The sequence below is a fragment of the Crinia signifera genome, chromosome 19 (genome assembly GCF_055691185.1).
Source record: "Crinia signifera chromosome 19, ASM5569118v1, whole genome shotgun sequence".
NCBI classification, from domain to species: Eukaryota; Metazoa; Chordata; class Amphibia; order Anura; family Myobatrachidae; genus Crinia; species Crinia signifera.
Window position 1 is genome coordinate 97,598,879 of NC_139226.1, and position 22,172 is coordinate 97,621,050.

At 41.2% G+C, this 22,172-nt stretch overlaps 1 protein-coding gene across 3 annotated transcripts in view; it reads left to right on the top strand.

Moving 5' to 3' along the window:
• CHD5 (chromodomain helicase DNA binding protein 5) overlaps nt 1-22,172 on the top strand; it is a 169,817-nt gene that overhangs the window by 104,137 nt on the left and 43,508 nt on the right. For all 3 annotated transcript variants that reach the window (XM_083162995.1, XM_083162994.1, XM_083162996.1), the window contains exons 15-24: nt 3,249-3,449; nt 6,165-6,302; nt 6,909-7,030; nt 10,487-10,660; nt 11,483-11,624; nt 13,902-14,033; nt 15,179-15,296; nt 18,110-18,234; nt 19,521-19,752; nt 21,467-21,505. In XM_083162995.1, coding sequence (XP_083019121.1) covers nt 3,249-3,449; nt 6,165-6,302; nt 6,909-7,030; nt 10,487-10,660; nt 11,483-11,624; nt 13,902-14,033; nt 15,179-15,296; nt 18,110-18,234; nt 19,521-19,752; nt 21,467-21,505 — 1,423 coding nt within the window. The remainder of the gene's footprint in view (nt 1-3,248; nt 3,450-6,164; nt 6,303-6,908; nt 7,031-10,486; nt 10,661-11,482; nt 11,625-13,901; nt 14,034-15,178; nt 15,297-18,109; nt 18,235-19,520; nt 19,753-21,466; nt 21,506-22,172) is intronic.

Genomic DNA, 22,172 nt, shown 5'->3' on the forward strand with positions numbered 1-22,172 from the left:
TGGAGGTAACATACTGCTATCTCTATTTATACCAACATGAGCACCACCCCTCCATTTCCTTTTCCTGTGTGGGCGGGTTTAACTCATTTTCTTTTACTATCCTTTTTAAACTTCTTACTCCATAGCCTTCCTAAGTAGCACATTCCTTCACTAGGAATTAACCAAGCAATGGACCAGTGATTTTCTACCTTTAGTACGCTACGCTAGAAAACCTATTCCACGTGCAGACAGGGGACGGAAGTGCACATGCGTTCCAGACATTTGGAACGCATGACGCATCCGCCCAGAACATCCGGAGGATGGCATTCGTTCTGAGGACCTATTACTCCGCTCCCTGTACTTCCGCGTTCCACGCCATCTGTACCTCACGTCGTCTGCAGAAATGACTCATGCGTTCCACCTCCCCCACGTATGTGGAACGCAGAGGGCTGATCGTCCTATTCAGCAAAGGAAAACCTCCTCTTATGTTTTTACATGACGCTGTACCCGGAATTTACGTTTGCGCTCCACCTAGACCTATGTGTGGAACGCAACGGGACCTGCCTAATATTGGGGCACATCGAGTAACCCCGGAGCTATTATATACTTTCCTTATATCTCCTTGTTGTATAGACTAAAGTGCAGTGCATCACAAATATTACATAGCAAATTACAGTGATAAAAACATAATAAAAAATACATATAAAAATACATTATAATGACAGTTATGCTTAAATTGATTAAAGGAGGATAAAAGGTAGAATAAAGGATAAATATATATATATATATATATATATATATAAATATATATACTGTAGGTCGTGGGATAATATTTGATAGGAACCACTTTATTTCAAAATCGGCATTTAAGCCATTAGGTTCCATAGTGCCCACGTCATAGATTAATTTAATTTCACTTTTCGCCAATAAGTGTTCACTACCTTTTATCCGCCAATTTCCTTCTATTTTTTTAATCCCCATTATACTTTTCAATCCATCAATTGAACATTTAGGTTTTTCTTTGAAATGTTTTGATACTGAATGGTTCTCATAGCCCTTTTTAATGTTTCTAAGGTGTTCAACCCATCTTTCTTTTAATTTTCTGCTAGTACGACCTATATATTGTAAATTACAGGTACATTCGAGGATATATATACAATTCGTGCTGTTACATGTAATGAACTCGTTCATTTTAAATGTCTGATTATTCGAGTTTGACTGAAAATCTTTGACCTTAGATGGAGTTTTGTTATGAGAGCGGCACACCAAACAATCCGCACATCTGTGAAAACCCTTAGTTTTAATTCTCTCTGATTTTTTTTTCCATCACCGCACTTTTAACTAATCTATTTTTTAGATTTCCAGATTTTCTATATACAAAAGTTGGTTTTTCTGGTATAACATCCCTCAGAATGGGGTCTTCCCTTAGTAGATACCAATGCTTTCTAAAAAAGTTCTCAACTGTTTTGTATTCACTATTAAAAGTTGATATAAAAGGTAAAAGACAGGGAATATTTGCCCCTAAATAACATTAACGTCATTAAATCTTTTCAGGATGTGTCAATAAATGATCTCTGTATTCCTAATTTGTATTTTTAAAAGCCATGATTTATTTAATGTAGGTCTTTAATCTAAAAAGAAAAAAAAAAGTTTATTTTGCTAATGCACTACACAGACCCCTCCCATAGCGCTTAGCCATGTCAGTTTTGCAGCCATTTTACTGGCAAGATAGTGGGTTTAAATCAGTGTTTGTTTCCAAAACAGCATAGAATCCGATGCCTGATAAAACCTGTATTTTTCACCAGGGACGCCATTGTATTCTAAATGGTAGGCAACCCGCTGCTTAGAAAACTTACCCCAAGGGCTTGTTTGCAAATATAATATTTACTGTCACTTCATCTGTCTATTGCAAGTGTCTGATTGGATTCTATGGTATATGCAAATGCATCATTTATTTTCTATGTCAGTAAATGAGCCCTACAGATGTGTCCGCATACATCTATCCACCATGCGCTACAAGTGAGCTCCATGTGACTTTTGCATTAAAATGTATCATATTAGCAAAACAAAGCAATTATAATGCACAAGCATAATTTTAATCAGCAGAAGCTACTTGTGTGTCCTGTTCTCACTCGGTACCGTTCACCTTAAAAAGGCATTTTTATTTATTTCGGACAGCTGGGGGGGTTGTTTGGCGGGGTGGTGTTAAACTGCTCGCTGGGCCCAATGAACTGGGCTGAATTGGGCCCATAGTCACGCCTGAATCTGCACATGAGCGGGACTGCCGACTGCAGGAAATGGATGGAATTGTGACTGGTAGTCAGGCCCAAAATATGTCAATGCTCTCCAGGTAGCCTGTAATACACTGCATATACTGTATAGCTAAATACAAAGAGTGTGATACTTTAATAAAAGCTGTGACAAAATCATTGCACTTTGTCTGATTGATAGAAGTTGTTATTTTCACCACCCCAGTGTGAGCGACATTACTGCAGCAGCTGCTTCTAACATTGGGCTTTTTTCTTTAATTCACATTACACAGGAAGATGTCTTTATAGCAGATGGTGTTTTCCTTAAACATAGACTGTAGGGACAGGGTTTCTTTGGGGACCGTGCAGGCCATGAATATTGCAACAAGACGGAACCAGACAGACAGCCAAACAATCATGGAGTATACAGCAGCTTTTTAAAACATATGGGGGGAGAATTGTATTTCACATGGGATGTTGCTACGGGCAACCTATCAGATACTATCTATTATCCTCTAGAAGGTGCTAAATAAATAAGTAGATTCTGATTGGTTGCCCAAAGAAAATCCCATGTGAAACTCCCATCCTAGTCAATTTCCCCATGGCCTCATCTAGGGTTGTGATCACGTCCATTTTTGTGGTGTGAATATGTTTGTTTTCTGTGCTGTGGAATCAACCACAATACATCCATATCTAGATTTCTCCAGGGCCTTATTCAGCCTTTGTGGGGCCCTGGGCTACTAAGGCAGGGGAGGGTGCACCCCCACTCTTCTGCCCCCCCCCCCCCTATCTTGTCAGCACAGCCCACAGCGGCGGATCCAATGGGGGGGGGGGGGGGGGTAGTACACATCTTACCTGTGCACTACCGCTGGCCTCCTCTCTCCCTGCATTGTAGCCCGCTGCAGTATATTACACCGGCCAGTGGTAGTGTATGACACTTGTCCTATGACCTCACCCTAACGTCAGTGACTTTTATGTGATATAATAGTTTTACTTCCTTACTGTTCTCTGTCTCCACAGGGTCATTCTAAAGGCCCATATCTGGTCAGCGCCCCCTTATCCACCATCATCAACTGGGAGCGTGAATTTGAGATGTGGGCGCCAGAGTTCTACGTTGTGACATACACTGGGGATAAGGACAGCCGAGCAGTAATCCGGGAAAATGAATTTTCTTTCGAGGATAATGCCATCAAGAGTGGCAAGAAGGTGTTTAGAATGAAAGTAAGGACATGTTTGTGGTCTACATGCCAAATTTATATACCAAATCCAATACCAAAAGGGCACTCATCATTTTATATTGATATACTGCACTAAGGGGGGGTGTTTAAACCCGGCGAAACTAGCATCCTCCTCCTATTCACTGCTGACTTTACCTACTGCTTTGAAGGCAGTTTCCGACACAACAGATCTGACAAGTCGGATCTGTTGTGCCGGAAACGGCCACCAAATGTCACATTCACAGCTGATGTTCGACAATCTTCGGCTGTTTTCGCTGATCCACAGAGTTTCCGACACTCGACAGTCGGAACATTGAATTCCGGCTGTCAAGTTACAGTCGAACAGAATAAAAACGGCCCGGGACTTGGACTGCCGGGACTTCCAAAAGGGGGAATTCCGGATTGAATGCCCCCCTTGATCAGTACCGTCACAGATTGATACAAATAGCAGTTTTAGATAAAATTCATAAACAAAATCCCACTTTTTTTTTTCTTTTCTTTCAAGAGCGCGTATAACCCAACTGGGGCCTCAACTGAAAATAGAATTCTTCTCCCAGGCAGTATCTTCCTTATAAGGGGAAGGTGGGGATGAAAGTCCTCACTTAAAAATTTATAACAGTTCCTAGTGTGTGAATCTCATACCTGAACACCCAAAAGAAAGGACAATGGCCCCCCTTTATATACTGTATATAACATTTATACATTTTTATTTCAAATAATTTCTATAATATGTGCTTACATAACACTCCTAAGGATGCAGTTTTGACTCCACTAAGGGATTAATGTCTACAGCATGGGTCTTCAAACTGTGGCCCTCCAGATGTTATGAAACTACAAATCCCAGCATGCCTTGCCACTGTTTTAACACTCCCTTATAGCAAAACTGTGGCAAGGCATGCTGGGATTTGTAGTTTCACAACATCTGGAGGGCCACAGTTTGAAGACCCATGGTCTACAGCCTCCTGTCTCACCCAAAAAGTTCTCAAGCACTTAACAAAATGGTCCTCAGGTGAAGTCAATCATGCACCTTTTACCTACGTGTAACGTCTTTAGCAAGACTTCATCATGTGTACTTCAGAAGGTGTATGAAATCATATTGTACGGATTGTCTTACTGGTGTAAAACAGGACTGATGGGATTGTAACGTATCTTAATGATCCCAAAAGTATCTCTCCATTATGGATTACTGTGCTCTGTCCTCTCAATACAGCAAATGTCACATTCAAGTAGGAAAAAACAATGAAGCTCTGTGGGACTTGAACTTGTAACCTCGTGTAACGTCGATAGTCCAGCCAGTTAAGCTACTGGTGCTTTGCTGCTATTTTACCCATAGCTTCCAGGATCCTCTTTCATAATACCATGTTGAAGCATATGTTGTAGCAGCCCATGAGGGAAATGCTCGTAGCATCTATGGTCTCGCAAATATATTTGGGTATGATTTAGTAAATGTGGACACAAGGACAGACACCTATGTATTAGCATTCTTATGTAGTGTAGTTTACATTATGGGGTACTTATGTAGTAGCCAGGCGGCCAATTAGCATACGTACGGCACTGTAGGGGAATCGCATCACATGCAATTTTTTGCATGCGATGCGATCCGATTTTCCTATATAATTTATTCACTGCTCTCTGGCCTTGAGCAGTAAGATCAGATTGCATCGGATCGCACCGCACTTAAAATCGCATGCGATCACATGCGATTTTATAGGGTGCCATGCCATTTAATTTAGTATACACTTATATGACATACAATGTGATTTAGGGCCCCCCCCCCCACTATCCACGCCACCCCGAAGCATGGCGAGCGGCGGCAGAAAGCGTCCTCCCGACCTTTTCATACCCCCACTATCCATGTCGGCGTGGAGTTGATTTTATATAGTGTGGTGAGCGCAGTGAGCCACCGAGCCCGAAGCGTGGCGAGGGGACGTGGAATACATGTAACGTAATACGCGTCCCCTCGCGGGGCTCGCTGCGCTCGCCACACTTTGGGCTCGGTGGCTTGCTGCGCTCGCCACACTATGTAAAGTCAACTCCACGCCGACGTGGATAGTGGGGGTATGAAAAGGTCGGGAGAACGCGTTCCGCCGCCCCTCGCGGGGCTCGCCACGCTTCGGGGTGGCGTGGATATTGGGGGGGTGCATAAATCACATTGTATGTCATATAAGTGTATATTAAATAAATGGCATGGCACCCTATAAAATTGCATGCGATCGCATGCAATTTCAAATGCGGGGCGATACGATGCTATTTTCTTATGCAGAATAGCCCACTAAGCTATTTGCTTTGTGTGCACCTGGCTACTACATAAGTACCCATTATGGTTCTCATTCATTTAACCCTATTACAAACATAGGGCCTTATTTTGGTTCACTCTTTCTGACAGAATCCTTCTTAGATGGACAAAACCATGTGCACTGCAGGGGGGCACATGTTACTTGTGCAGAGAGAGATAGATTTGGGTGGGGTTTTACTTCAAAGTGAGATCTATATTGCAGTGTAAAAATAAAGCAGTCTGTATTTACCCTGAACAGAAACAAAATAACTCACCCAAATCTAATTCTCTATGCACATTTTACATTTGCCCCCCTGCAGTGCACATAATTTTGTCCATCTAAGAAGGATTTTGTCAGAGAGTGAACCAAAATAAGGCCCATAGTCATCTCTTATTGTTTAATGTATTGACGTCATGTTCAACATTTTAAATGTTTTTATCTAGAAAGAAGCGCAAATAAAATTCCATGTGCTACTCACATCGTACGAACTTATCACCATTGACCACGCCATCCTGGGCTCCATTGAGTGGGCGTGCCTTGTGGTTGATGAAGCTCACCGTCTAAAAAACAACCAATCAAAAGTAAGTCCATGTTGAAGCTGTACAGGCTGAACTGCTCAATTAACTGAATAGAACTAAAAATGACAGCATCCGCCCAACCTTAAACCACACCTCCCACAAAATAGTGAGCTGGCTTCCCAGAAACCACCTGATGCCAGGAACCAGATCAGCCAGCCATGAAGTGCTCCTTGTGCTATGTTATAAGGGGAATTTTAGTTTGCTAAAAGGGTATTTTTTTTACCACGAAAGGCAGACCAGCAAAGTCTTTCTGATGCATGAAGATATTTTTGAAGTAGGGACACAATTTCCCAACTCTTCAGGTTATAGATATTTGTAAAGCTTGACCAAAGCTTGACCAATTACTAAAATCTAGTTATTGAAAGGGGTGAGTTCTAAACATTCCTTTGTATTTCCAAAACAATTAATAGCACATAGAGTTGACCACATGGATTAGGAATTAGATTTGGACTTCTAAAATGAACATACATGGTGTTATATGTATACGTAAACGTTTACGTTTTTGGAATGTTTCCCAAGATTTATGCATTTGGCAATTTTGTTTCAGTTATTATGTAAAGTATTAACGCTTATGGTATGACCTGCCACCACATAACATTCTGTTACAAGTTCTTTAGGGTATTGAATAGCTACAAAATTGACTACAAATTGCTGCTAACTGGAACTCCTCTCCAAAATAACCTAGAAGAGCTGTTTCATCTTCTCAACTTCCTAACACCTGAAAGATTCAAGTAAGTCTTCCTTCATGTCCCAAGGCTTTTGTCAATGTGAAACCAGATTCTCAACATTTTTGTATTTGGCAATCTTAACTTTGGCATAATAACTTTACATGTTATATTGTACAAATTGTTAACGTCTTGGTATTTCCTTAACCATTCATGAGAACATACCGAGCTTAAATTGTGCTACCATGACCAGGTTCTGGCTGGTTTGCCCAAATAACTTCATATATACATTGGGATCAGTTAGAACTCTAATTTACAATAAGGAAGGTGAAATCCTGCTACAAGGAAGTTTAACGTTTTACTTTGATGATTTTCGGTGAGTGGGTAATTCCCTTACACTAACATATTGATATTTGCCTCCGCAAAGAGTAACTATAGTTCCGATTGAGTGGTTTCTGTTCCATCTGTTGTGTTTCATTTTACTGTCTCTTTGTTTTCCTCTACGTTTATAGAATAAAATAATTTACTTCATTCCACCCAAATTCCAAGAACTCGGCCATGGAACTTCAATGAATATTTATTGAAGTATGAGTGGTTCTACTTATTGAAGTATGGACGTTTCTTCTTACTAAAGTATGGGGTGTTTCTTCTTACAGAAGTATGGGAGGTTCTTTTTACTAGACTATATGATGGCTCTTCTTACTGAAGTATTGAGTGGTTCTTCTTACTGAAGTATGGTGCGGTTCTTACTGAAGTACAGATGTGACCACTTACATCTAGCCTCCTTTTGCGTTAAACAACCGTTCTGTTTTGGTAATTTTTTTTTGTGGCTTTTTTCCATTAAAATGCATTTTATTCACAAAAGAGAGTGAACTTTGGGTTGGTTCTTAGACCAGTATTAGGTGGTTCTTTTGTAAGTATGTTGTGGTTCTTCTTAATTAATTATGGAGTGGTAATTATTGCATAAGTATGGGATGGTTTTTATGTATATATGTAGGGATTTTTCTTCTTTAAGAATGAGATGGTTCTTGCTGAATTATGGGATATTTTTTATTATGGAAGTATAAGGTTGTTCTTCTTACGGAAGTATGGGGTGATGTTCTTCTTACGGAAGTATGGCACGGTTCTTTAGTAGTATGTGCAGTGCTTCTTCCTGAAGAAAGTGGTATTGCTTCAAGGGTCTGACAGGAAGCCTGGAATATTATCTGATGGGACAAGCGACACTGGAGCATCTTTTCACAATGTTGTCACTTGCAGATATATAAAAAAAAACATTAATTATTTTGGTTCAAATTATATTTGATCCCAAGGGATGAAATTGATTTATAGCTCCATCGTACCACTTATTATTGAGCTTAAGAAATACCTACTGCAACTGTGAAATAGGGAACCAGATTCTGTTTGCTAAGAATATTATACAACAACTTCTTCAAGGGACATCCCGTCGTTTTGTGAACCCTTAACTTTTTTATATCAGCCTAACACGAGCACTGTGCTAAAACGGAAACAATTCTTTTTTTTTTGTAAGGTTCTAAATAATTACGTCAGTCTTTAAACTATAAGTAATATTGGGGCAGATGTATTAAGCTTGGCAAAGAGATAAACTGGAGTTAACGTGGAAGGAGATAAAGCACCAGCCAATCAGCTGTGTTTGAAATATGACAGTTGGGAGTTGATTGGCTGGTGCGTTATCTCCTTCCACTTTATCTCCAGTTTATCTCTTCACCAGGCTTAATACATCTGCCCCATAGATACTACATGACCCCATTTTTTTTTTCATGCTGTATCTTCTACATCCCCAATCCCCCAAATAAGAGAATTCCCATCGAGTTAATTTGCCGGATTCTCCCTATACAAAAAGTTAAATAATGCTGCCTTGACTGATATCACTCTGCATCACCTATCAATCCACCAGCAGGGCCCCTTACTGCTGCTTTGGAGGCGTAGCGAAAAATATATTGTGTAGACATATTTATGCGCAGCATGATTTATTTATTTTAAGCCAGTTTTTATATTGAAAGATAAAGCCAAGGTTATTTGTATATATATTTTATGCAAGATGTATATATTTATATATATTTTTAAATGACACATTATGAAGACCTATTAGAACAATAGTTTCCCCAGCTATGAGATATGACTGCCTGCAACGTTGGGCCAAGCTGATGGCCTGTGATTCTCAGCTACATTTGGCACGGTTATATTTTATGGCTGGCTGCCGTTATATCGTCTCCAATCTTATCAACATCATTAAGATCAGTTGTTTTCAACTGTGGAAAAATATAAATCATGAATAATTCATAAGTGGGAGGTTTTTATGTTCTCTCACAGATTGCATATTGATTATAGTGTTCTTGCAAGTGTTTTTTACTTCCTTTTTTACATAAATGCATTTTTTGGATGGCTTAAACATTTTCCGCGAGCTTCATACTGAGAGCTTCATAAATACTATTTTAATCTGGGCTGGAATAATTTCTTCAAATGTGAATATATCGCTTGGCAGTTATGCAAAATATGTGTTCATTGTGCTCAAAAGGATGTAAAGCTGTTGCAAGAAATTAGCATATAAATCACATTTTACATTCAGCCGCCAATGTACAACATTAATCTGTGGTTCTCCCTGGCTGCTGTTCTTTACTGTTCTAGGTGCATTTAAATGGGAACTAATGGGGTACATATAATATGCTTTAGGTTTCTATTTATGTTTCTAGAATTAATTTAAAAGTAATATAGAGAGTGTAGTGATGTCATCAGCCATTGTCTAAGAGTAGTGATGTCATTCCTGCAAACTATATTTTTTATCTGGAGAGCAGTAATGTCCCATGTCACATGACAAGGTTCAAATGTTCTCCCTTAGAACAGAACCTTGAGGTGCACCACTTAAAACTGTAGCCCACGTTGTGAAAATGTTCCATTTACCGAAACTCTGGGCCTGATTCAGACCAGAGTGCTAGCACAGTGATCAGTTAGCCATCTCCCCACAAATGTGATCGCAGCCATGCGAATAGGGGGAAATCCATTCACAATCACTCACCATCTAATGGAACTCGACAGTCAGAATTCATTGTAGCGACTGTCTGTGTACGAAAGTCGGACACTTGGCTTGGCTTTTAACCCACAGTCCAACACTCCGCCGGTGGAAATCTCAGCCGGGATTGAAAACTGCCCTGTTAATTGCCTGAAAACTACCCTTGGGAGGAGGGTGTTTTATTGCCTGTGTGTAATATAGTGTAGGGGTTATTCGGTGTCAGTAGTTTTTCTTTTTTCTTTAATTCGTATTTATTTACATTTTTCTTACTACATTTGTCAAATTAGCATTCAGCTCGTTCCCTCGCACATTGCCATCGGGTAATCTAAACTTTAGTGTATGCTTTCTGTTTTCTTTTTTCACTCGCATTTTAATCATTTTCCCGAATCATTTTACTCCCCGACTTATAAACGCTGGAGCTATGCCACTGAAACAGAAACAGCTTCCTTTCCGCAAACATTTTACAAGCTTTCTATGTAATTCTTCCCTCCCAGCAATCTGGACGGCTTCCTGGAAGAATTCGCTGACATCTCTAAGGAAGACCAAATTAAAAAACTTCATGACTTATTAGGGCCTCACATGCTGCGGAGGCTGAAAGCAGATGTTTTTAAGAACATGCCAGCCAAAACAGAATTAATAGTACGCGTGGAGCTCAGCCAAATGCAAAAGTAAGTGAAATCCCGCGAGACACTAAACTGTTGTCACTTTGCCTCAAATGTTCTCCATAATATATGTAATAGTATAAAGAAAATCAAAATCATTCAACTGAATTAAGCTCTGCACCTAATAAAACAAAATTTTATAATACCATGTAAAGTTTTTAGTTTCTTTTGATTATTTAAATGAGAAGATTGTTTCATTGTAGCCAATTCCCTTTAAAAAAAAAACTTTAAACTAAAACATGACGGATTTTAAAAACATGTTGGCTTTGATGAATAAGAAACAAAGCAATTAGTAACACAAATAGGGTCCGATTCAGCAAGGCTCACTAAGCATTGCTTAGCGAGCCCTTAAACGCCTCTCGGCTGCCCATCGTTGACCATCAAATGATTTCTTTCCCCTTCGGCAATGAAAGTCAGATTGAACTAACTTTTATTTCCTTTGGTGTCTACCGAAGAGGAGGCGGGAGCTGACGTCATTTGACATTAGTCGCCCGCCCCCGGCAGGCATCGGGCCACATGTGTTCCCAGGGGAACATCCAGTGTTTTCATGGAGACGCCCATAAAACACTGTGCGTTCCCATGGTCCAGCCCCGTCTCCGCCCCAGGCCTTTGCTCCCCGCAACGAATGGCCCAATGATTGTGTAGCTCGCCGAAGCCTTTCGGTGCTGGGTTTTTGCACATGTGCAGAAATACGCATGGGCAAACCCTGACAATCGGGGCTGGGGAGGAATTTGGATCGTTTTTGAATCGGTCCCATAATGTAATATATATGTATTATATGCATTGTTTTTCTGTTTTACTAATTTACATTATGGACTTTTATTCCAGGAAGTATTATAAATTCATTTTAACCCGAAATTTTGAAGCCTTGAATTCCAAAGGTGGCGGAAACCAGGTGTCGCTGCTCAATATCATGATGGACTTGAAGAAGTGCTGCAACCACCCCTACCTGTTCCCTGTCGCTGCTGTGGTAAGATCTGGGGGGAGTTGCCTGTATAGGTATAATTGGGGTGATTTATCAAACATTGGAGACAGATAAAGTGCCAATCAAACAGCCTCTAACGGCCGCGTTACAGTCTGCATTTAAAAATGGCAGGAACTGGTTGGTTGGCTCTGTACCTCTTTCCTCTCCATGGTTTGAAACATCTACCGCAGTGTTTGGTACAATGACTTACCCACAGATTCCTTCATACTGGATCTGTTTGTTGAGTGATTTTGATGGTCATTCATGCGTAAACCGCATAAATTGAAGGCGATCTTTTGTGGTTAGTATATACTGTACTGCCAACCTTTAGTTTCCGGACCTGTTTCCACTCTCTTGTGTGTGTGTGTGTGTGTGTGTGTGTGTGTGTGTGTGTGTGTGTGTATATGTATATATATATATATATATATATATATATATATATATATATATATATATATATATACACTCCAATAGATTGATGGCACTCACGGATAATAACAGACTCGGACGCAAGTAGTTAGCTTAACGTTTCAATTCCAACATAGAATTTTCCTCAGAAGCAGTTAACAGGACAACATACATGTATACACACTTAAATACCTGAGACCCGGGAGGTGATCAGCTGCACGTTCATTGCTCCCGCCTCTCACAGCGATGAACGTGCAGCTGATCACCTCCCGGGTCTCAGGTATTTAAGTGTGTATACATGTATGTTGTCCTGTTAACTGCTTCTGAGGAAAATTCTATGTTGGAATTGAAACGTTAAGCTAACTACTTGCGTCCGAGTCTGTTCTTATCCGTGAGTGCCATCAATCTATTGGAGTCTACACATTTGCATCTACAGAGAGGCACCCGGAGCTATAATTCCGTTTGGAGAGAGTGCCGATATTTTTGGACTTATATATATATATATATATATATATATATAAGACCTTGAATCTGTGATGGCTAATGTATAGTAGACCTCCAGTCTCTTGTGGTTAGTGTATAGGAGACATCCAATCTGTAATGGCTAATGCATAGTAGACCTCCCCAGTCCCTCATCGCTATTGTATAGGAGACGTCTGGTGGCTAGTGTTTTGGAGACCTCCAATCTGTGATAGCTAATGTATAGTAGACCTTCAGTCTCTTGTGACTAGTGTATAGGAGACTTCTGGAGGCTAGTGTTTAGGAGTGTGATGGCTAATATATAGTAGACTTCCAGATCTGGTGGCTAGTGTATAGGAGACATTCAATCTGTAATGGCTAATGTAGGAGACCTCCAGATATGCTGGCTAGTATATAGGAGACCTCCAATATGTGAAGGTTAGTGCACACAAGACCTCCAGTTTCTGGTGGCTAGTGTATATGGGAGACATCCAGTGTCTGGTGCCTAGTGTTTAGGAGACCTACAATCTGTGATGACTAATCTGTAGGAAACCTCAAGTTTCTGGTGGCAGGCATATAAGAGATCTCCAGTATGTGAAGGTTAGTGATCTCCAGTCTCTGGTGGCTAGTTTACAGGAGACCTCCTGTCTTTGGTGGCTAGTGTGTAGGAGACCTCCACTCTCTGATGGCTAATGTATAGGAGATGTCCAGTCTCTGTGGGCTATTGTGTAGGAGACCTCTACTCTCTGATGGCTTGTGTATATGAGACCTCCAATCTCTGGTGGTTAATATATAGGAGACCTCCAGGATCTGTTGCTAGCATGTAGAAATACCATTTCTGCTGGCAAGTGTATAAGAAACCTCCACTATCTGATGGCTAGTATATAGGAGGCCTCTTGTGTCAGTCTTTATATGTTACTCCTGGGTGTTCCTCCCTGATGGAGGTCCTGTTGGAAAGTTTAGCTAGCAGCTACAATTGCTAGCAACCAATATATTTTTTCTTACAAAATGAGGGAAAATTGGAAACCACCTGGTGGAGACAAACTGCAGGACAGTAATGCCCTGTAGAGACAGAGTTTCTGTATTTGCTCCTACAGGCAGGTCAGGTGGTGTCAGGCCTAATATGTTAGTAATTTCATAATATAAAACTGAAGGGTGACAGAAATTAGTGACGAGACAGACCGGTCCTCAAGGAGAGGACTGGCAACAGGGAAGTAAAATGGTACGGGGGCGGCTTAACTGTACGTGAATATTGTGTCAGTCAAGGCATTTCAGGTGCTTCCTAATATATTCTTAGTTTTTTTTTCAGCTCTTAATAAAATATACAGTTAAGGTGAAATCCTCGATTAAAAAAACTAAAACTTCAGCTTGTTCATCATCTTAATTACACTTAATTATGTTAATGTTTCCTTTCAGGAGGCACCAGTTCTGCCAAACGGTTCCTATGACGGGAGCTCCTTAGTAAAATCTTCTGGAAAGTTGATGCTGCTACAGAAAATGCTAAAAAAGTTAAAAGACGGCGGGCACAGAGTTCTCATCTTCTCTCAGGTGCGTCATCTGGAAAGCCTGGTCATCGTCCACAAAATGGCTTTAGATGGTCAGAAATATTAAGGGGAGTTCCAAACCAAAGCCACAGTATTAACACTATAAACAATGTGAAAAGGTGAAGCATACAGTATACAGTATGAAGAAATCAGTAATGGTACAGTAAAGGTGTGTACACACGGTGCAATTTGGTCGCTAAGTGATTTTGGCTTAATATCTTTCAGAGATATATCGCTCAGGGACCAAATTGCTCAGTGAACCGTTTTCACCAGTGAGCAGCAATTTTTAGCCATAATTGAAGGAGCTTACTCCTGCAACCAGCAACCATTAAGGGCTGGTGCGGGAGCACGATCCTAGCGCTTTATCGCCCTGTACACACTAAGGCCCTGATTCTAGTTTGATCGCGTGTTCGCACAAGGGACAGATGTTGAAGCTTTCCGCATGCACATATTCTAATATATGCGCGCCTGCAGGGCTTCTGTGCGAGCGCCTTCACCAACCTGCACAGTCGGTGTGGCACTCGGGGGGGGGGGGGGGGGCGGTAGTGGCGCTGGGACATGAGAACGTCCAGCATTTCATGCCGGGGGCGGGCGGCTGGCATCACATGACTTCTTTGGCCTGTGTGCAAGCCTGGCAAGAATGATGCTATTGTTGATGATACCATTATTGGTCTCTTTGTTGCAGTCCGTAACCACAGAAGCAGTTTTTTCTCTCTTAACCTTTTGTAGTCCAAATTTTTTTTTGCAATTCAAAAAATTACAATTGTCATTTTTATTTTTATTAAAAAATTGTCTACATTGAATGATGTGCGATGTTATTGTTCTTATTTGAAAGTGTCTCACCATTGGATCTGCTACTAGGGCTGCTGAGGCTGACTAGATGTTGGACCTGAAAGGGTTAAGGTTTCAACATGTCTGTGGATGACATAGCAATGGTTATATAGTTATAACTATAGTTGTACATGGCCATGACGTCACCGATACATTTGTCATAGGGAACGGGTAATACATGTACTAGGACAGATGCTAATTATGGTTCTAAAGAAATGAAAAGTACTAAATACAGTAGCTTTAAAGGACACTTTTATAAATGCACCTAACTACATGTTCAGCTCCCGATTAATATGGACCATTAATTTCACTTTCTAGATGACGAAGATGCTGGATTTACTTGAAGACTTCCTGGAGTATGAAGGGTATAAGTACGAGCGGATAGATGGAGGAATCACCGGGGGGCTGCGCCAAGAGGCAATTGACAGGTTTAATGGTACTACTTTGTTGCTGAAATACAGTCTGTGTTATCATTACTCCCAGGTGATGTTGGGTTATTGTAACTTCATTGCACCTGTCGCCTACACACAGCAATTCCCCAAAGTCCAGATTTGTAAATAAAAATTCAAGCATCACAATTCTCATTCTCCCCTGCGCTGCGCCGGTTGCACTCCCTTACTTTCTCTGGATGCCTCCAATGGACCGTGCTGCTCTCCACTGTGCAACGCTGCCTCTACTCTCCCATCCTTGTATTGGCTACTTGGGCTTCTGTATGTTCTTTGTTCCTGCTTACTATGGTATTTCCTCCTCACAAAATAATTGGGGATGACTCCCCTTTCCAACAATTTAGGTTGTGGGTTACCCCGTGATAAGTATGTCCACTGAACAGGCATCCAAAATGTTATCTACCCTTGATGGCATAAAGGGGGTGTGATATTTATATTCTGCCTTGGTGTGGGGGTACAGAGCCCCGCCCTCTTTCCTGATTGTGCACTTGAGTCCCACCTCCCAGATGCTGCTGGCACTAGGATAGAAGTGGTTATTAATAGTGCACACCAACTTTGGTTTCCAGCCATCACTGTAAAACACTGATGGCACCATCAATGGTAGGCCCTGTATTCTCAGTGACAGGAATCCCCACAAAATGCATTCAAATCTATGACTCTTTCTCCTACAGGACAGATCAGTCAGAGTTATATCACTCCACCTCTGTATGCTCACTGACAGATCATACATTGAGCTCTATGAAGTCTATGTAAAGTACTAAGTCTTGGAGTGCGAAAAAGTATCAGCCACTCAGCTCCTAAATGTCATGCTACAGGCTGGGTTTGATAAATTAAAGTTAGAGGTAAACTCACTAAGATGGGAGTGGTATTGAAAATGGGATGTTGCCCAAAGCAACCAATCAGCTCTCTGGACTGCGACTGTTGCTGAATGCTCAGAAAGTAGGTAGCCGCCGCCCCTCCGAACGCACCCCCCACCGCACTTCCCTGTGCAAGGCTAGCCTTGGCTCACTGCCTTCGGGCGGACGGCTCACGCATGCGCACAGAATACCTTGCACATGTGCGGTTGATTTGATAATGGGATGGGCTGTGATTGGCCACATAGACCCATGTAACTCTCTGCCTTCAGTCTCAAGAGGTTGTAGAAATAATATCTGCGTGATAATATCTATACATGGCTGAAAGGCTCAGAGAAAGCTGCAGATTATTCATCTGTGATATATTCTCCACTTATTTTTTTTTGTTTGTTTTGTGTATATATATATAACAAAATATCAAAAAAGACCAAACAAAAATAAAAATTGATGTATATAAAATGCTAAATGCACTTCATCTCCTTATCAATGGATGTTGACTAAGGAGAGTATTCTGGTTCTCTTGCAAAGGCAAATTCACTCTCAGAATGACAAAACCTTGTGCAATGCAGGTGGGACTGTAACATGTGCAGAGAGAGTTAGATTTGGGTGAGTTATTTTGTTTCTGTGCAGGGTAAATACTGACTGCTTTATTTTTACACTGCAATATAGATATCAGTTTGAAGTACACACCGCACCCAAATCTAACTCTCTCTGCACATGTTACATCTCGCCCCACCTGCAGTGCACCTGGTTTTGTCCATTAGAGGGTGAATTTGCCTTTGCGGGTGAACCAGAATAACCCCTCAAAATGAAACAAAGGTTTATAAATAGATATAAGGAAAACTATGAACCTCAGGTACAGCTACAGCTGCTGTATAAAGGAGTGTGATAGGCTCCTTGAATGATCAATGACAAGAAAAAACAAAGGAATACAGCGCTTGGGTTTTCTTGAAGAAATGATTACCTACATTAGGCTATAAAAAACATTTATTACATGCAAAGCAATACATACAACAACATTTAGAGAATTATCTAAGAAAAAAAGGGGGAATGTGATGGGGGTATATTGTAAAAAATGATGAGAAAAAGATAAAAATAGGTATTTTTAAAAATCATTCATTGTGTGCAATCATGCTCCAGTGTGGAATAGTTTCTGGATGCCCACGTGGTTGTTATAGTTACCAACGGTGATGTTCCACGTGATTGTGGCAATTACCAAAGGTGATAATCAGCTGAAAGTCTCCTGCTAGAGGGATGTGTTTCATATGGTCCCGGTTGAGTGTCCGATTTTTGGATCCAATTTGGCTGAACAACAGCTGGCGGATTGAAATGTAGAAGGCTGCCTTGGACCGTTAGTAGGCAGAAGCTGGGATGTTAGAATCAAGTGAGCGGTGAAGGCAGGTCCGGGAATGCTGATATACCGTGGTACAAGGCTGGAGCAAGGTGTGGGTAAGAGCTCTACGCGTTTCGACGTATCAACACGTCTTCATAAGGAGCAGAATGACAAAACCATGTGCACTGCAGGTGGGACTGTAACATGTGCAGAGAGAGTTAGATTTGGGTGAATTATTTTGTTTCTGTGCAGGGTAAATACTGACTGCTTTATTTTTACACTGCAATATAGATATCAGTTTGAAGTACACACCGCACCCAAATCTAACTCTCTCTGCACATGTTACATCTGCCCCACCTGCAGTGCACCTGGTTTTGTCCATTAGAGGGTGAATTTGCCTTTGCGAGTGAACCAGAATAACCCCTCAAATGAAACAAAGGTTTATAAATAGACAGACACAGAACAAAGAGAATAAAGAATTGAAGCTGCAAGCATTGTCATGTTAGATACAGCATACAGTAGGATAGAGTATAACGCAACAGTAGGACAGAGTATAACACAGTATACTGTACATTCTCTCCACTGTAATGTGCTGACATCTCTGTATCCTCTATAGCTCCAGGTGCCCAGCAGTTCTGCTTCCTACTCTCCACCCGAGCCGGAGGATTGGGAATAAACCTGGCCACTGCTGACACAGTCATTATTTATGACTCTGACTGGAACCCACACAATGACATACAGGTCCATCAATTATTTATTATCGATTTTCTGGAGTAAAAAAACTGGCCCTTCTTGTCTGTTTCCAAGAACTTCTTCTGTCTGCTCTATTAGAGTGTGTTCTAAGTAGAACATGTTTATGTCAGCAGTTCCAGCAATCTATTATTTATATACCTTATTCATTGTTATTATTAAAATAACTTATGTATTACTAGCGCTTTACCTTTAGTAGAGAGTTTGATAAATTATTACTGACTAGGAATAACTTGACAATGGATACCAATTGCCAAATTATATATATATATATATTGCCAGGCTTTGAGTGTGGTCAAGTATAAAGCAAGGTTGGTTGCAGACACCTGTCAGTTGGTTTTAAATTGCTTTCATAGAAAAGAGAAAGCACTCCTGATGCTGGACAAGCTGGCCAGGTGATAGGCATGATAGGGGTCTTGTAATTTACTAGTCTTTGAAGGAATTCACACCCTATCGGTAAAAGATCTGCTGTAACAGGTTGGCGTACTGCTGATTTCTGCCAAGAGATGCCTGTCTGTGACACCTGTGTAGAAATAAACCTTTTTCATTTAAAATGTATTCCGGTGTATGTGAATTCTAGTCAATAAATATATATATATATAGATAGATAGATAGATAGTTAGAATATATATGTATTATTCCGGGTCTGAGACAGACTTCTGGGTCTGAGACAGAGTGATTGCCGCGGGGCATGCTGGGAGGAATCCGTGACTGATTCCTCACACAGCTCTGCGGAGAGAAGCCCATACGCTTCTATGGAGTATCACGATTCCCTCTGCAGCGCTGCCCCGACTGAGGGGCATTAGAGAATACAAAAATGCGGTACAATAATGGGGTTTTTACTTCATTTTCGATTTAAAGAATCCGCCAACTATCTTAGTGAGGAGTTTGTGAGGGCAGGGCTTCAAGTGACAGGGGCAGTGACATGATGTGAGGAGTGGAACAGGGACAGCGGGAAGCCACAGACTGCAAGGTATATAGTTGAAGGAGCAGGGTCCCCCAACAGCACAGAGTATATCAGGAGATGAGTCATGTGTTAGTTAGGACAGGGCTGCAAGTGACAGGGGCAGTGACATGATGTGAGGGGGGAATGGAGACCGCAAACCTAAGACTGAGAGGTGTATAGTAGAAGGATCAGGGTCCCTCAGCAACGTAAAGTTGTGATATGATGTGTGTGACACATAATGGATGAAAATGCTACTTTTATGAAGTATTGATGAAAATTAGAACCATTGAGCTGCAGACCTGCATTGCTTATTGGCTGCCAATCCTTGCAGGCATTCAGCCGAGCTCACCGGATTGGGCAGAACAAGAAAGTGATGATCTACCGATTTGTCACACGTGCATCAGTAGAGGAGAGAATCACCCAGGTGGCAAAAAGGAAAATGATGCTGACTCACCTGGTTGTGCGCCCAGGACTTGGATCCAAATCCGGCTCAATGACCAAGCAGGAACTGGATGATATTTTAAAATTTGGGACTGAGGAGCTGTTCAAGGATGATGTTGAAGGTGAGAACAACATGTCACTGTTTCTTTAAGGAGCATATATTGGTTACTGTTCCACAATGTTACTGTTTTTGTAAATTCTTATATGCGTATTTGAGAGTTCCATGGCGACACAATGCTTGCTCTTATTCAGTATTTACCATTGCTTTAAGTGGGCCTGTTACCTACACAGAGAGAAATCCATTTTGTAGGCTGAACCAATCAAGCTCCTAGGTACCAATCACATCATTTACATAATGACTGTGTTTCTAGGTCTAATAAAGTTCTAAGCACTAATTAGTATAACTCTGTGTGGGCATGGGATGGGCTGCACACACCCTACTGATACCTCTTTCAGACCGCACCTCGGGGTCCCGGGTTATTGCTGTATTGACCCAGGTGGAGCAGCGGTGTGAAAGTGCTACTAGCAAAATTCCCAGGTTGAGCAACCCGGCATTTCAACCCAGGTCACTACCAGTGTTGAACATGGCTCTGACATGGGTTGTTGCGCGGTATGAACGGGTAACCGGAGTCAGCTCCAAGTATTGCCTCCTCGCCCCCCCATGATGCAGCACCTCCCCGCCCCCGTTGGCAATATGAGAGATCGCTGTGGGGAGCTTAAACCTCGCAAATGCCAGGTGGCTCCTGGGATGGACCCCTATCAAAATTCTGGCTTTTGCGGTCTGAAAAGGGTGGGAGTGTTATCACCTTAGTGGCAATTATGGAAACAAAATATACAATAGGATGTGGTGCCCCATAGTGGAGGTATATACAAAGACAGAATCATATAACATATGTGAATTAGCAAATATTTCCTAATAACATACATACGACCTATGTTATAAAGACATATTACCTAATTAGTCTACGGTATATTGGTTGCTTTCCTTTATAATAGAGACCAACCACGTCTGTTCGTCCTGTAGGTGACGAGTCTATTTCAAGTTTACAAACAGGCCGTCACGCTATCACGTTACCATGACATATCCAGTCAGCTGGACACTGATTTGACTTGTGATAACACAAGGAAAGTACATGACTAATAATGGTCTTTTCAGACAAGTTCACAATTTATGAGGTAAATTGACTTAAACTTCTAAAAATAAAAAGAGGTGACGTTGTCCATAGCAACCAATCAGATTCTGTCTGCCATTTTCTAGGATGCAGTAAAGAAATGATAGAATCTGGTTGCTATGGGTAACATCACATCCTTTCATTTTAAAAGCTTTAGTAAATTTACCCTTATTTATTCCATCCTCTGGGTTTATGTCTACATAAATTATCCAAAATGATTTCTTAAAAATTGGAATGATCTTGTTTGACATATATATGATGGATATATTTATTTCTCTGCAAATTGAGCCATACTTAAAGGCATGTGGAGAGCAGAGAGGCACCATGGATAAAACGATAACTGAATTATTATTGTCCGCACTGTTTGCGCCACAGTGATGTCACTGATTCCTTTTAAAGCGATAGGCTGCAATCGCATTAAGACGGCTTCAGCCTACAAAATGGTCGCCTCTACAAAATGCCTTAGTGACATCACTGATTGCTCCTGACCGTTGGTGAAAGCCACAGAATGGGTCGGTGACAGGTAAACCTTAATATTGCTGCCTATTTTATGTACTCTGCCGGCTTTTAAAACAACTGCATCGTGTTGCTCATATTTAAAGGATTGTTTAACTTTCCCCCTTCTTTATTGATGTTTTTGTGTCTTCCCTCCTTTTTACTGCAGACCATCATTGTGGCAACTTAACAGTATACAAGAAACCTGGTGAGCAGCTCTGTGATTGGATGGCACAAATGCAACCAGCGCAGTGGCTAGTCTTAAGCGTGATCCTTCCCCTGTAATACAGGAATGATAAATGATAAAAAAAAAAGCTAAATTTCACATAGAGGCAAAGTGGCAATCGAAACCTAATCATTATAAAATTCCCTCAAAACTTGTACAAATGTGTCAGGGGCTGACTATGTCAACCTATAAAACTCCCCGGTGACAGCTGTCCACAAGCAACCAACTGTATGGAACCCCCCCATCACCACCACCAGAAAGTGGCTGCTCTGCTCCACCCACTATTCAGGGGACATACGGCACTTTGAGATGACATCATCTCCAAGCACCAGCACTGCACTAGTGTACAGTGTGAACGGTGCCAAGATATTTGTGGAAGTACAGGATTCATCTTTTTCTCACACTGCAGATTTCCAGTAACAGCCTTAGGCGTTTTAGTGTAATTAGTTCATGTTAGTGTAATTATATCATTCACTAGTATGCACTATGAAAATCCAGCTCTTATTGGACCAGATGTACTAAGCTTCAAAAAGTGATAAGACAGAGTTATAAACTCCCAGCCAATCAGCGCCTAACAGCCATGTCACAGACTGTGTTTGAAAAAATGACAAATAGGAGCTGATTGGCTGGGGGTTTATCACTCTTCACT